This window comes from Schistosoma haematobium, chromosome 4 (assembly GCF_000699445.3).
Source record: "Schistosoma haematobium chromosome 4, whole genome shotgun sequence".
Taxonomy (NCBI): Eukaryota; Metazoa; Platyhelminthes; class Trematoda; order Strigeidida; family Schistosomatidae; genus Schistosoma; species Schistosoma haematobium.
The window spans coordinates 23,665,761-23,684,035 of NC_067199.1; the positions used below are offsets into that span (position 1 = coordinate 23,665,761).

Consider the following 18,275-nt stretch of genomic DNA (forward strand, 5'->3'; position numbering starts at 1 on the left):
GGAAAAGGGAATAAAGAGTAGAGTTTCATTAGAACTTTCCTTTTTCTATTTTAATTTCAAATGGGAAGAAAATTACAACAGTTGTTCACAGTGATAAATACCATGCATGGAATGAAAAAAAATTTACTGGAGCCCATTACGAAAAGGTCATTAACATAATTTAGATTATTAATCATTTGACAATAGTTATTCAAATAAAATAGACCATAACCTGTTTCTTTCATTGTTCAGTAATGACGAAGAGCATAACAGTGATTTACAAAAGAACAACACATAACTTTAGACAGGATGAAATTTATAAGCACTTTATTCATATACTGAATAAACATTGGTAAGTAATCAATCATATGGAGTGCTAACATTTAAAAGCAGAGAGTGATAAAAAGTACAGAACAATACTTTTATGAAACTTAGAGTAGTTTGAAATAACTTACAGTCGAAATTTCATTTTATCAAAATAGTTATGACAGAATGGAGAAATACAAGGTAGTTAACATATATGCACATATATTTATTCTCTGTGCCATTACAGTCTATTGAGAAAGACGAAGAAAATGTTGTGCTTTTTGTTCTAAGCCATTTGGCAAACATAACAATAAAAACATTTTGATTTCATCGTCATTGTATAGACTGAGATCACAAAATCAAAATTCAGCTTTTATCTTTTTAAAATTGGTTAACGAATTTAATGTAATTAAACGTGCGGTGCAAGTGAAAAATAATCATTGAACACAGATACATTCAGTCGAAATGTGTTTACTATTTAAAGAAAAATTTCTTAGAAAAACAATAACACCAATAAATCGATAACTTACTTGTTTCTCAGAACATGAACTTATATTACCGGAACGATCAACCTAAATATTTATTACAACGGAAAATACGGGAAGCAGTTAAGATCAGTTAAAATTTCATTCTTTTTTAAATATCCATCTTCGAGAATTATAAAAAACTATCAAACATAAAAAGTAAATTATCAGTATAGAGGGGCTGAGGAGGTTGAGTTACATAGTTTACATCACTTACTGATGATAGTTAGGCAACCATTGAAAGCTAAGAAGCAATGGACAGCTATTTCGTTTTAAAATGGGACTCGTTGTCAGTGCATATCCACGACCCCATGAGAGTTCGCGCCGCTAAGAAGTCTCATATTAGGTCAAAATAGCTGTCCATTGCTTCGTAGCCTTCAATTGTTGTATAAATAACATCATCCCGTGATATGAACTATATAAATTATATTATTTGAAATTACACAAAAACACACGGGTATGATACGTTCACAAAACTATATTTAGGCCTAATGATAACAGGACTCCACTAGCAATACAATTTTATTAAACTACCTATGATTTTTACAGGTGAGAGTTGGTCATTCAGATGTACTATTATTCGTCATGAGAAATAACTATTCTAAAAATAAATTTCAACAAAATTGTGACTTGACAAACTACGTTCAGCTTAAAATTGAGAGTACCTAGATAGCATGTTATATATTTTGACCATCAGTTCGTCGTCAAATGATTAAATGTATTGAAAAATTACTCTGGTGCAATAAAAGACCATACACTATACACTTTGATAACGAATTTCATTTTGCAAATGATTACATAAATGAAGGGGAATGATAATCGCTACGGACCTCAGTCACAATGATATACAATAACAGTTTAAGTTGTTACCCAGTTTTAATGGTAAGCAAAAGAGAAATATATCAAAATAATCATAAAGGATATGAATCGGTAGAGAGGAATGAATGTAGATTATAAAACAAGTGTGACTGATTCCACATTAAGTGAAAAAAAACAGTAAATTTAAGCATTTCTAAATCCCTGAACGGGAAGCTAGTCGACTCGCACACGAGGCTCACAGGAACAATAATAAGTTGAAAAGTTAATCTCATGCCTTGATTTGGCCACTACTAATTTTCTTCCCGACCTACTGATAATTCAGTTAGTGTTGGTCAGTTATGAAGACAGCACTTCATACGAGTAACACATATCCTTATTAGCGTATTAACTATAATAACATAATAGACATCAGTAGTATAATTCTTAAATTCGTATATCAACATGATATTCTATTTTCAGAAAAATGCGAAACAGTTCCATAGATTCTTCCAGAAAATATGAAGATTTTAGGTAAATTAAATCACGCAACAACTAACAAACAATATTGAATATGTTTAAGTGAAAAGTATACAATGTTTTATAAAGCATTAAAAAAATAACATTAGAAATTACAATACATGAAAGATGTTTGCTTTATTTTTAAATATTCGTATCACTAAAGCAAATGAGAATAGAAGTGGGCGTATACACACATCGATGTGACAAAACTTCTACAACATGCATAAAAATATATATGTTGTGAACGACGACTTGGTGGAGATTATGAATTTGTTGTTTCATGCAAAATCTGATCATTTAAATTAATTACGGTTTGAAAAAAACTTACTTCAACAAAAAATTCATAGTTAGACTTTTCAAATGTCGGTGCACAATCATTGATATCCAATATTTCCACATAAACTAATGTTAGGCTAGACAAAGGAATTGGTTTTCCATAATCTTCAACTTGTACCACTAACCAATAACCAATGACTGCTTCACGATCAGGTTGAAAGATTAGCATTAACCGGCCAGATTCTGAGTCTAAACTAAAACGTGTCTTAGCTTCAGCAACTGTTAAAAATTCTATGTTTTCTGAATCCTGTTGATAGGTTTTAAATAAAGTAGAGAAATCAATACTTCCGCTCAGATGAAAGCTTACACGACCGTTATCACCGCTATCTGGATCGATTGCATTCAACTATAATAAGTAGTCGTAAACAAGAAGTATAGTATTAGATTGTATTGAAAGGACGATTTATGAATAAGTAAAGAGCTGAGCTTCATAATCTATATTAAATGCACTGAAAAATGATCATTATTTACTAATAAAGTAAGATCGAATTAAATGTACGAAATACCTGTCTAAAAATTAGTGTTGATGCAATCAAGGCTTCCCAGTGTTAATCAAAAGTGATGTTAATCCAAGGTAATTCAATAAACCTGTGGCCCAATGATTAAAAATATCCTACTTTTAGCCGTTAAATAGCGAATTCGAACACCGCTACACCTACTTTGGTTTGGACAACCGAGTAGTACCAGTAACTTTAAATTAACAATGTGGCTCGTAGCCAAGTACGTGAAAATGTACTTGACCAGTAAGTTAGTCAGTAGTATATTTGATGGCAAACATTTTTATCATACGTGACCTTTTATTACTATTTTTTAATATCAAAAATTGTGGAACTTTCCTCCTGATATATTATTTCTATTCAGCCCTCGTCTATGGTTGTGGAACATTAACTACTATTCGGTATTATTGCAAGAAAAAACTTTCGTTACATTTTCTCACAGAACTTACCTTGCCAACAACAGTACCATTACGACTATTCTCCACTACACTGAATGAATAGTAATATTCATAAAAATTTGAATTAATGGACGTCAGACCATCCAGGTTATTCAAACCAATATTTTCTGGAATACGTTGTCTACCCAAAAATTGTGGCTGATTATCATTAGCATCGTCCACGTGAACAGTTAACACAGCTGTACTACTCAATGGAGGCTGACCACGATCACGTGCTTCGATAGTTAAAAAGTATGCTGATGTTTGTTCATAATCCAATGGTTTCTGAAGCCATAAATCACCTATTAGGAAAATGAATACACGTGAAACACCAATAAGTTAACTGGAGGTATATATATATATATATATATATATATATATATATATATATATATATATATATATAAAGAGAGAGAGAGAGAGAGAGAGAAAAAAAAGTGTGATAACCTTTATGGAATAAAACGAAAGGTAAGCAGGATGAGTACCGATATTACCACAACATTTTATTCAAAGTTGAAACAGAATCCACAAAACGTTTCAAAAATAAAATCCTAAGTGACCATCTTTAATTAGTTTTTTTAACAAATCAAGTGAGAAAATCTCATCAATAAGCAGAAAGGCATGAAAAATGGAGAGATACATAGAGAGAGTAAGAGTGGGAGAGAGAAGCTAGAAAAGAAAACGTCACCACACTTTTTTTTCGAACAGATCAACATAAAAATCAATAAAGTAATTCATTCACACTTAAAAAAGCACATACGGACTATTTGGTAGATTAGGCCGAGACAGCGTGTTCATTTAAAAAACAAAAGAACTGAACAAAATTCTCATAGTTTTATGATGCAATACAATCTATCTGTAGAGTTTTCTTTATTTTTTTGTCACACAGGGTGAAAAAGAGATAACAGATGAGGAACGAAGAATATAAAGGTATACGTACCATTTCAGAATATAGCGTAATTAATTTATCGTGTAACATATTCATTAAAATAAATCTATTCAATATTATAAGGTAAAAGTGAGGAAAATCGATTTCTTAAGCATATACGAACACAAAAAAGTCACTCGTAGAATCGATTTAATCAACAGAGAGATAGTTTAGTGGTCGAAACACTGATTTGACTTGGTCTACCTTAGTTTCAGAATCAGAAAACATAACTCAAAGGTGAGTATACGAGTGTAAGTTGACCAAGCATAAGTTACAATACTCAGTAGCCCTATGACTTTTTTGTAACAATAAAACGCTAGTCGAATAAACCCATATGGTTACTGCGTAACTTAACCCGTTTTTTTCTTCTGAATGTGGATTTCGCGAACAAAATTTAATGAGCATAAAATAGAACTAAACATTTATTTTGTGTGTATTCGTACTGGTAACTTCCAGTCCATTATTTCAAATTAATCGATGACATTTGAACTTGTAGAGAAAATTAATGAAAATATTGAATGAATTACAAGGATGAAAACTTAAGGTGAAAAACTTTTAACAGTGAATTTCAACTCAGTGATTTGACTTAAGTTGCTTTTTATTAAGCCTTGATAAGTCGCTAAATATGATATAATATGTGTAGAAATCATGAATTAATGTGCTTCGAAAAACAATAAATAGAGGGAATAATAAATTTTTATTTATAAATAAGGTGATTTATTTAAAGTGTATTAAACGACAGTGTATGTGGATGTGTGTTCGGAAAAATATAGAAATATTACCTGGCACATAATGGCCCATCCATATGATTATTCTATGATTAATTACATGGAAAGTTCATCTGTAAATTTCATAAGTGCATGTATTTACTTGGACTGGTATGAATCATTCATTCTAAAGTACTTTAATGAATGAACTGTTCACGCATTCGTCTAGTTATCACTTAGGATGGCGGTTAAATCATCAATAATTCTTTAGTTCATGAAGTAACTTTATGTAAAGAAACACGGATCCATTATTATTATTATTATAGCTTTTTATGAAGGTTATTGAATGTCATAGTATTAAACATGGACTAATCTTAGCCAAACATCGAAAACTAGAAAGCACAAGGTGACTACTTCGTCCTACTATGAGAGTTCTTAAAGGGAAGACTCCTAGTGGAGTCATGTCTGTGCATTTACAAGGACTCTCATGTTGTGACAACACCTAGATAATTAGCCAAAAGTACTTTGTCTCTTGATAAAAGTCCATTTTACTTTTCAAACTAATACTGTTAATAAACACCTGGATAATAACTAGTTTGATTTATTGAGAGAAAAAGTACAGTCATAGCAACGAAGAAAAAAAAATATGATGTGAAATATATACACTTAATGTTAAAATATTTGACAAATCTACATAATGATTGTAACAAAAATGAAAAATGCAAGACAAGAAAAATACGTTTTCATTTTGTTTCATTTACTGTTTTGTAAATTTGAAAGAAAAAAAACATTAATCTAAACTAGCAATATATACTGTCCAATTTTTCTCCACATAATATATATATGTATGCAAAGAACCTTGTGCATATAGAGGGGGTACATACTACACATTTATATATGTTTTAGTTAATTGTCAACTAATATTTAATTATTTTTGATAAAAAAATTTCTGGTTACGACATAGAAAGTAATAAAAAATCAAGCTACTTTTTTAACGGATGTCATCTATCTAGACAAGATAGCGGAAATTAAGTAAGTAGTTGGATAATACATCTTTGCATAAACAAAAAGAAATCACCATGTAAGATGAACAAGCAAACAAACAAGTGAACGAAATGAATTAGCGCTCAAAAACCCAAACAAACTATTTTAAGATGAGATTTTAACGCCAACATCTTAGTCAGATTTTGACAGGCCTAACACAAATCTATAAAGTATTTAGCTTGAATTTTCTGCGTATTTTTTTTCGCTTTTATAAAAATGTAATAATAGCATGAAATAGATAAAACAAAAAAAACCTGGATAACTTGGTGCAGCAACCGACAAAAACAGTGCATTATAACCATTTTATAGAAATTAAATGCTAAGTTTGAGGATATTTTATTTGACTAAAAAAATAAAGTAGGCCTATATGGAACGGAGGTAGACACCAACACACACACATACACGTATGTACCACACAAACTGACTTTTAAAGAAAGTAATATTTGATACAAAGAAAAACTGACATTATTAAATTGTTAAAATAAACACATCGAATAATAATTAGCCAAAAGTACTTTGTCTCTTGATAAAAGTCCATTTTACTTTTTAAACTAATACTGTTAATAATAGTTTTCTAGACGAACCACAAAGGATTTCCAATTTTAAGATATATTTAATGATTTCCCAAAATGGCTTTGGATTGTTTTTATAAATCAACATAGCAAAGGTGGAGAACTATTAAAAGCAAAGAAACGTTAAGATAACTGTTTCTTCCTAGTTTGGGGGACTTTTGTATGATGGACAAAATATATTAGACTACTGGAGTCCTCACACAATACCTCAAATATTTCTAGCTTCAATCAATTCACTAGATAGAGCATCATCATGAAACCAAAGAACACTTCATTAGACCGATTAATAAAAATTTGATCCTTATATAGGATCTATAACAGCAATACACAAATTAATCAAACACTTTGTGCGGTGAAAAAATAAACGATATAGATTAATTTAGCGATTAGATGAGACTGTATTTAGCGCAAAACTATTCTTACTATAATTAAACAGATAATGATAATAAATTATGTTTACACATGAAAATGATGTCTAGAACTTGATAAAATTACAGTTATCCACCAAAATCAGTAGACAGACATATATACACTGACAAGCGCACACATACAGATACAAGTTAGATGTTATCAAATAAATTTAGAAGGAAAACAGATTACTAATGAAAGACGAAAAATGCATTTATATGGCAACAGTTTCACTGCGAATAAGACTTATGATAAGTCTATTGGTTTGGAGAAGAGTCAGCATTGTTTGAGGGCAATTTGACACCATAAATTGCCTGCTTAAAGGGATTGTATACATAATAAAGTCTAGCGGTTATGGATTCCACTTCATGTAGGATGGTGGTGAGAAAGTGCACTATGCTGGTTTCAAATGAATGGGATACAGCTGTTCTCTGGATTTTGATTGTTCTCCAGTTAGTGTCAGTCTGTGGTTAAAATAAGCTTAAACTCTAACAAAACTACTTAAATTACTATATATATACCTAAGTAATAGTTGTGTTTTAGATAATGGTTGAATTTCAGGCATGTTTTTCCAACGTATTCTACTAAGAAGTAGGTAGCCTGATCATATCGAGAATGAATGGAAAAGTTTCCACCTGATAATTGTGATTATATTGTGAATGAACTGAAAATGAAAATATTGACAACAATTTGATTGAGTTTAATTTAGTAAATTAAAAGCAACGTGTACAGTGTTGGATTTAAGAGTTTTGCATAGAGTGATTAGAATGAATTATTGACAAGTTCAAAGTTAGCATACCCTTTTGTTTCCAACGGTTTTCTAGCTGATATTAATTTTTAATGTAAACTACCTTCATCTTTTAAAACAACTAAACGTTATATACGGTCAATTTATTACTGTGTTGTTACTGTCGTCCTTATTACTGTGTAGGAAAAAATAAAACGGAAAAAATGGAGAAAAATGGTTGATCTAATCACACATTAACTCTTATTTGCAAATAAAATATTTTCGATAGAAAATAATTCATAAAGTTTGATAACAACACTTTGTCAAATTTAAAAGAAAACCTTTAAAATAATAGTAGATTTCAAGCAGAGAAAATGTTCTACTTTTTAACTAAATGTAGTGGGTGATATTATGAATGATAATGATGAAAATAATAATAATAATAATAATCAGAAGACGAAATAATAATAAATGGTGTAGTTTTAGTAAAACCTATCAACAGAACTTACTAATCACCTATAATTTCCTATGCTTAACTATAGACTATCATTTTGTTGGATTGTGCTGATTACTGCTACTAGTACGACTGTGAAATAACTGCTACTTACTACTTATTTAATGGAATAACACTGAGATGGTTCGAAGGAATTACAACTGTTAGGAATAATTTATAAACAAACAAATGATTATGTATTTTACTCTTTACTAATGTATCTACTCTATACATTGAGAATGATACAACATTTACTGCTTGTGTAAACCCATGTAAATAGAATGGATTAATGTTAGCCTATGAATAAACCAACGATTTCTAGTTTATTGCTTCATAATGCTGCTTTTTTGAATCCAGACGAATAGCCCCTTTTACTAACTTACTTTTAAAGAGAATAATCAAAATTTCAAATTAAGTCCCAAGCATTGTTAAAATGTGATTAGTTAAAACCATTTGTTGAATTCACTGATGAAATCCTAACGAGTTAAAGCAAACTTTATTCTCCTCATATTATTACTAATCTTGCTTTCTGAACACCGGATATTACATAAAATACAATCAAATTACAATTCTATGAATTTTCTAATGGATAGTGTTGAATTTATCTGGACTATAACCATAATAATCCTCTGTTTATTAATGAAAATAAATATACTATATAAAAACCACAAATGGATGTAATTCAATACAATTAAACTGGACATGAACTTTGAAAATACATTAATCCATCGGGGTATTCTTGAAATATACAGCTTGAGGCCGGTCACGTATAGCCTTCTTGAAAGACGCTTTCGATATGTTAGCTTTGTACTTTAAAGACCTCACTGCCGCGACGGAATTCATTATAATAAGGTGAGATGTGACATTTTAAAAATCAATTTTCACTAACACCTTTGTTTCATGTGAGACGGTAGTGCCGCTCTGTATGCTGATTATCTGATGGAAACACGTTATCTTCGTCACAACCTTTTACAATCAGTAGAACAACTTAACCCTTAATCTTAATGTTCTCCGAACCACCTGCTTAGCATGCTAGAATCTAAGTGGACAAGTGTCGCAGTCAATATAGATCGATTAGGTCATCAAGTTACAGATAAGCTTGATTACTATATCAAAGCACAGGCTATAGTAGTAATATTAGTCTTGACATAAAGTGTGTATGGCTTAAATCCGAGTGTATAAACTTGCGAAATTATTGTATGAATCATAAAAAACATAAAAGTTAGGAAATAGAAAATAAAAGATATATATATATATATATATATATATATATATATATATATATATAAACTTTAACCCAATAATCATAGTTGCAATATAATTAATATTTTAAGGAAAACATACATAATACACATATAATCATAAATGCAAAGATTGATATGTCAATTCAGATATTGAAAAAATTAAGCCAAGAGAATAAAAACGAGCAAACAAAAAAGCAGAACATCTACAATAGCAAAACAACACCTGGAATATTTCACAGTTTAAAAAACAAAACACAAAAAAACAGATGGAGTGGGTGAACTTGTTTAATAGAAGAAAAAACACCAGAAAAATGAACTGAAATGTTAGACAGTAAAAAAAACTAATCTGGAAATCCTGTAAAAACGGATAAAGATTCACACATTGGCTTACAGTACACTGCAGTCCCCCATGAAGTCCCCCTCTACTATGAGTTATAGACTAGAAGCGACAATACTATAGAATGATATGCTTGTTATTATTAAAATCTTGATAGAACTGAGGAAGTGGCGATGATAGTAATAATACTAGTGCTACCACTACTAAAACTAACATACCATCTCATCCAACTTGTTTAACTGACATCGTTACGGTATAACAACTGTAACAACAAAGCAAGTACAAAAAGTATCCAAGACATACCAAATAAGATTATCGTTTTTTTTAATAAAAAAAACAATAGTACATTGGTATACGGAAATACCCATAGAAATAGTAATAAAGTTACTAATCCTAGAGAATCCGAATTCATGCAGTTAATTTATGCAAAATAAATCAAATTAGATTTTTTTAAAAATTAAAGTTGGGGGAGAAAATGTGTGAGAAGTAGAATATATATAATAAATTTAGGATCTATGCTAAATATATGCACACAATGAATTGAATGAGATAAAGGAGATGGTGAAGTATTTTTATATCATGGAGATTTTTAATAACTTTTATTATGCACATATAAAAAAATACACTATGATGAAATTTCTAAATAGAATAAATGCAAGTAACAACCATTTATTCAGTGTTATGCAGTTTCTTAAGTTTGTTTTTCTAATAATAAACTTGATAGTAAATTAAATAAATAAGCGTAAATATTGTGTGCTGCTTTTTTTTAAATAGTTTTTCCAATATTAGGATAGGGAATTTAATTAAATTTAATATATTTTGTTTTAAATACCAGGACTGCCAGAGTGGTGATAAGTTGATGTGAGAAAAACACAAATTTATCAAGATTGAAATAGTTATAACTAGTAGAAGAATCCAGATTGCGCCATTTCATCCCATTTAGGACTCGTCCGCTGGATCTCCATGTACCTAATGTTTACGCTCACATCAAGACTCGAGTTTAGCACTTTTCGGTTCAAACTCTAAATGCGTTATCCACTGAGTCTAGGTGACTGCTGGCTTGTACAATAGGTGCCACTATTCCAGCTTTACTAGAAATACTTGTGAATGCACGGAAATATCCAGGCGATCAATTCATTGTGCATATAATCCAGAAGAGACTGATCATTTGGAGTCATTAATATTAACAACGAGAAGATACAACTACTTACTATGTAAAAATAGTTTATATTTTAGTCAAATTAATATATAAAGTGAATTGGAAACAAACACAATCTTTCTATACATTGGTATCACTTTGCAACTTCAAATTGTTGAAATCGATAGTCGAATGAATATAGGTTTAAACTACCACCATCCACTAGTTAGTTAGCATATTTATATTTTCTACTGCTAGTCTCATTCCATCTATTCTATATCAATAATGTCTGTGTCGAGGCGATTCGCACAGGATCACCTATACGGCAATGAAGACCGACCAATTTTCAGACAAAAATATCAACAACAGAAATAATCCAAACCATTCCAAGTCGTATTAAGCTTAATACCCGTTGCATAAATGAGTGGCTAAATGGACAGCGCAATGGCATATTGAAGCACGCGGTACTAGATTTGAATTCCAGAGAGCAAACCAAATCTGAGAGGCAGGTACATCTAGCTGACGAGCCCCAGGCAGGACGAAACGCGCGTCCTGGGTTCCACTGCTGGCCACATTTTATCCATTCTGTATCGTATTTACATTATTTTATTACTAACAAAAATCCATACGAAAAACAACTCGGTCGAACAAATTACAACAGACTAGTGACAAAACTGTTTACAAAAAACCTTCACCCATGAATTTTTTTCACTGCAAATGTATTGTAAAAAAGTTTAAACTACGAATTAAGTCTTAGTCATTTGCGATCGAATTAAATTACTTATCTATATCTCTTTCAGCAAAGATATCGTTAATCACTCCGACTTGGTGCAACTAAATTAGAAAAAGATTTAGGTCAGAAGATGAGCAATAGTTAATCAGCACGTGGAACCAGACCAGCAACAAGCTGTTTAGTGGTAGTTTATTGTCTAATTAAAACCAAAATAAGAGTTTCAGAAAATTAATTCACATTTGATTTTTAATGTTAAAGGTCACTGTCATGTTGTGATCAACAATCACTGAAAAAGTGTTTGAATCATGCATGATTCTGGTGCGGTTCATTTGACACATTAAATACTTCCAGATATTAAGTAGTTTTACATATCGATGTATTCAAGGACTTGAATTCAATCACAAAACAATCGTTTTAGGCATGAAAAAGTGAAAATATAGAACATCTGATAGATCTTAGAATTCAGTATAATTTTAAAATTTATGGAATTGATACAGAACTCATAAGAGATTATTTTAAAATAAATATACACAGTGCAATTTCTGGATTAGTAGTGGAGATAATAAACCAATACTTGGTTGAAAACCTTATCGCTAACAATCTCTGAACCGAATTTACTCCGATCTCAAAAATGCAAGTTACTACACTTCAAACTTAACTATTCTCTAAACTGATAGTCGATGGCTTCACGACTCAATGTCTCATATGAGTTGCCTAGCTAGCTATGGATTAACAGTTTGCTTCCCTTGCTATACATGACATTGCATATGAATACAGTTTATGACTAAGTATACGTTAATTAAAATAAAGTGTAGGGATATGACCCTACAGAAGTTTGAAGAAAATCTATGTGAGGTGCATAGAGTTCTATAAAACTAGATTAGACACTCAACGGAATGGCGATCAACACATGCTAATTAGTCCCCTTCCAACTGATCGCTTAGTAGAGAGTAATTCCATCAAAATATGTGAGGAATTTTTCTGAATAACTTTATATGAAGATTAAAATTGTTGATTATATCATTTAATTTGTGCACTTTTCCCGGTATATACCTTATGATTCAACTTATTCATATTTCCATTGGATCAACTGAAGTGCATACTGGTTGTAGAGTTCTGAACAGAGAATCAAACAACTGCTCGTAAATAAGCATATCAAATTTGATTTGTATCTTAAGCTAAAGCATCCAAATGACAATAGGTTTAGGGAGAAAAAAAATTAATGAACATTGTCTCACTGCAGTCAAAAAATAATGAAAATAACAATAATAATAATTTTATACTCAAAAAAATGTACAGCACACAAATAGATAAAAAAAGACAACTACAAGACCAGTACAACGGAAAGAAAAACGATCTCAGTATTATCAGTAAACGTAAGAGATAGAGAATAATAAAATGAAGCAAAACTACCCTTTCCGAAGAATGGAACTAAGCGAAGGTAAAAGAAAAAACAGAGGAATAAATGAACGATGAGTAGTGAAAAAGTTATTTTGCTTTTGTTTTGACACGTCTAGAAGTGAACAGTCTTTCAGCTTCATTTATATAATGTTTGATTTTTTCTTGTCAACAATCATTTTCACTTTTTATTTTCTACTTTTGTTGAAGAGCTGTTTTTAAACGGGTATCACGAAATCATCTTCGGCTTCTCAAATTTATGAAAAAAAATATTCTTTTGACAAGAGAAGGATAAAAGTAATCGTAAAAAGTAATCCAACAACAATAATATTACTAACAATTATAATGGTATTGAAGGTGATATTTGAAAGAGAAAGTAGGTAGTTACGTAGCGCTCGTGAAATATTGCGAAATAAATTACTTAAGACTTAGAAACAAGGTGTATTGGGGCGAACGATTATTCTGATTATTACGCAACACCTTTTGATATTCAGTCTCGAATCACTTTATGATGCAATCTTTTCTATCCTACTATAAACTCATATATTTATCAAACAACTATATATACGAATTTACAGCTTAAGTAAAGAATTTCGTTGAAAAGAAAATTTTCTTCGCTGAATTCTCTTTATCTTTACATTCATCTTTCTTATTTTATACGATACTCATTCTTCACGATAATCATTCTTAATATTACTATTATTACGACACAACGATTCCTACATTGTAACCACCTATTTAACATATGACTACTTCATTTATTAAAATTCAACACCATGACCAAGAGTTTTTCTCACTCTTAATGTACTGACCTTTCCTCAACATTACCCAAGACATTAATTTGTCTTTAATTTAGTAATTCAGTCAGTCAGCTACAACGTAGGACCAGGCACATATATGCATCGGTCCAAGTTGCCACACCTCATTAACACAACAAGATGGACACCAAATTCATAAAAGTAGTTAATTCAGAGGTGGTAATGTATAAAAGAAAGATTGCAATAAGGATATAGTACAGGAAGAAAGAATTAGTTTATAGAAAGAAAGATATGAAGCGATTTTAATCTCTTAGTTTAAGGGAACACATGGAGTGTATACACCTACTCTATTGTGATCGATTCTGAGCCATTTCACCAAGAGTCTCCAACCATTGGTTACGATAGTCACGCAGACCACAACCGAGTAGTCTGCATCTACCAACATGGCTCAGACTACAAGTTAGTGACTTCAATCACTAATGCCACGTTTTGGTTTGGCCGCCCCTAACTTTCTTCCAACCATCTCGAACAGCGGTCAGGATTGCACGTGGTGGTAATCGGTGTTCAGGCACACGTAACACGTGGCCCAACCATCTCACTCGATGAAGATTCATAACCTCATCAACTGATTTACCATCATAACCTAATAATCTGCGTCTAATCTCACTATCACTTAGTCGGTGATCCCAGCAGACGCCAGCAATATTTCTAAGGCATCTGTGGTCAAATACTAGTAGCTTACGAGTGTCTTCTACTCTAAATGGCCATGTTTCGCTGCCGTAAATTAAAACAGAACGGACTGCCGTGCAGCATACTCGCCCTTTTATCGATGGACAGATATCTTTCCTTCACCTTAGGTGACGTAAGTTCGCAAAAGTCAAGCGAGCATTCTGAATTCATGCAGAGATTTCGTCAAACACCAACCCGTTAGGGCTGATCAGACTTCCAAGATAAGTGAGATTGTCAACGCGTTCGACTACTTTACTCCCTATCCTTAGTTCAGGTGTTGACGCAGACCAGTCCTGAAGCAACAACTTGCATTTAGAGGGAGAGAAGCGCATTCCAAATATTCTGGCATTGTTGCTTAGTGCTACCAAATAACTCTGCATTTTATCAGCGTCTTCACCAAACAGGACTATATCATCTGCGTATTCTAAGTCGATAAGTGGACCTCCTGGAAGGAAATCAATACCCGAGAATTCAGTAGACGAGAATGTTATTTCCATCAATAGGTCTATGATGAAGTTAAACAAAAATGGAGAAAGTGGATATTTTAGTAATTCGTACTATTTAAAATTCGATCAGACTAAAGTTAGCAATTTTCAATTTTTTAACAAGTCCGAACTCAACTGTTTTGTCTGTTACAGCACAAAAATGATTATTTTGGATTTGTAACTATAGAGTTTGATGAAGAAGTAGTCGGAAACGACTGTTCACTTCGATACACTTATTTAGCGAGAGAAAAAAGATCTTATTAGTACAGAATTTTGAGATAAAAAAAGTTATTTGGGATCTGAATATTTTACAACATGTATAATTAGTGAGTGATCAAATTAAAACGTGACATCAGTTTATGAAAGCACTGGTCGTTTGAACTAAAGCATGTTGGTAGGTGCAGGCGATCATGATGAATAGTGGTTAGAGAAGTTGGGTGACATGACTCGAAATCGGTCACAATGGCCCAAATGCATTCAGTCTTTTTCTTCGCGTACATTCTGGATTCTTAAAACTACTTTAGACCGTTTATTCTACGAATAATATTTACAATCTAATATTTTTTCATTACTGACATTATTACTTCTAAAATTTTGATATCCATCTCGATAATTTCATCTCGTTGTTCTGATGTGGTGTAGTAACTGGAACCGATGGACATACATGTCAGATTCTGGTTTACTTATAACTGACAAACTTACCAAGTTATCTAGTGTAAATCTATTCAATAATTAAGCCCATCATTTAAACAACATAGATGATAGATTACAAGGCATATGTAATCTGTGAATATAAGCGATACTACAAAGCTGTTTAAATTTAAGTAGGTTGAGAATTGCTTGAAACTTCGAACCCAATCGGACTTCAATTAATAAAAGGAACTAAAATCTGTTCAAACTTCATGTTTATATTGTAGTATATGTATTTCAAGCAAGTCCCGATTCTTACATTTCCTTCCAGATGGCAGCTTATAAGTATAATTCATTCGAAATAAGACACTTGTGATTCATTAAAATGCCAGCAAATCACACAGAATAACAACAGGAATAAAATCATCAGGGCATTAATAAAGAATATGAGTGTACACTAACAGACATAAAAGTCAGTATGGGTTGTGGAAATTGTTCAATTTCCTTGAAATCACGGGTTGATGTGAACTGGACAACCTAAAAGTGCTAGACGGTCGTTTCATCACAGTATGGGACTCATCATCAGTTGGTCGTGAATTAAATGAAATTTAAGTTTCTACAATCCATATTGCTAATTATTTTGTACTCACTACTAACTAGCGTCGAAAGGAGATTCTCAAAGTCCTAATGAAAAGTCATTAGTGGAGCCGAATCGTGTCGGATGAGCATGGTATTCACTGAAGACAATGAAAGATGGTAGAGCGACATTATGAATTGATTGAGATTAGACCTACACACTAGTGAATCCGAGTTCAGTGGTCTAGAAGTTGTGTTCGCGCACGAAGCCGAAAGTCCTAGGTTCGATTCTCACGTGCACGGTCGTGGACGGGCACTGATGAGTCCCATATAAGCACGGAACGGTCGTCCAGTGCTTCCAGGCTTTTAATGATGGTCTAATCTAGATCAGATAGTGATTCTAATGAGATATAAAGTAACCGGACCAAAATTAAAGATAGAAACGAAGTTGTATAATCAGCCGTCTTTTTTGAAAGACAACAATGATTTGATTAAGTTACAATCAAAATGATAAATTAATTAGACTGCTAACAATGTAAATAACAATAACGATAAATAATATTAACTCGATCAACAAAAATCATAGAGTTAAATACAAATCACTTTATCAGAAGACATACACAAAATGATTGAGTGAGGTTAAAAGTGTTATGCCTCATATATATAAAATAATGTTTATAGGTAATTCATTAGGTTAATGAAGAGAACAAACAATATTTTAAGTCATCTTTTATTTTCAATCTACCGGCGGTCAGCATCAAATTGATTATTATAAATCATTCCTCTCCCCTCAATAAAAAATATTCATTCATGTTAATTTAATAAACTTAATGTCTTCACGAGGTCAGCTGATAGTAGATTGCAAGCATTACTTTTACTGTGAGCCTTAGTTGTTTTTTCATATTTTTGTCTACAATTGGTGAAAATAGGAATCGCTTAAAAAATAGTGTGAAGGACGAAAGTAAATCCCAAACAAATTACTTTTGTTTGAATTTACTTTAAAAACGTACTTTCCACATTTTAGTAGTTACACAATAATCGGCTACGTTGGTAAAGGGGTTTTCTCAGTAGTTTCTGTATATGTACTATAAACTCAACGGTTCATTGAAAGTTTCCTAAAAAATGTTGTTCGGTAAACTTCTTGCATAAAAATGATAGCATAAAATATACACGGAAATAAATCAGATGATATAATATAAATGTGATATAAAGAAGATAGAGACTTTAGATTAACAATCATATATAAATAATTGGATTCCAACAATCCTCATTAAATAGTCAATGAGAACAAATGTCTATAAAAAAGATATACGGTAAAATTAAACGACCTCAACCTATTGAATATGATACTTATTGATTGATGAGTTCAACAGTTGAACAAAACCAGCTTTAAAATTGTTCTTTAGTTGACGTCAGCTGATATTACAGTAAATGAATCCCTACAAATCAATTAACTAAACTATAAACTCTATATTTGTTCAACAAATTAATGTATATGGTATATAATTTTAGTCTTCCAAATAATAACTACTATTAATACTACGCACTAATATTAAGGATTGTAATGGTTGCTCGTACACCTAACCATTTTCAGTCTTTTTATACATTTTTATCCTATTCAATTTCTTCAAGTGGACGCATGTATCAAAACAAATGCTATATGAAATTATCATCTGTACACTATTAAAAAAAAGTATACATGGTATATAAGGAAGAAACAAGAACAGAAAACTTTTATACAAACTTGTTTCGACACTCCTATTATCTCATTTATGCAAAATGACTTTTCCTAATGAATTCAATTGTCAATCTTATTTAACAAGAACGAAAAGGTTTTGAATATTTATATATTTATATTGTTCAAAGTTCAATGCAGACAGTTAGATTGACAAGAGATTGTTTATCCACAAAAATATAGTTAAATAATAAATACTACAATTGAATCAGTCATCTGTTAAGTTGTATATGTTTT

The 18,275-nt window shown here is 31.4% G+C and overlaps 1 protein-coding gene across 1 annotated transcript in view; it reads right to left on the minus strand.

Annotated features, from left to right (window-relative positions):
* The window catches only part of FAT4_2 (Protocadherin Fat 4), a gene marked incomplete at its 3' end in the record, with an annotated part of 152,608 nt that overhangs the window by 26,709 nt on the left and 107,624 nt on the right, over positions 1–18,275 (minus strand). The window contains exons 29-31 of the mRNA XM_051216014.1: positions 3,409–3,698; positions 2,455–2,808; positions 816–857 (exon numbers count right to left, since the gene is read on the minus strand). Coding sequence (XP_051066563.1) covers positions 816–857; positions 2,455–2,808; positions 3,409–3,698 — 686 coding nt within the window. The remainder of the gene's footprint in view (positions 1–815; positions 858–2,454; positions 2,809–3,408; positions 3,699–18,275) is intronic.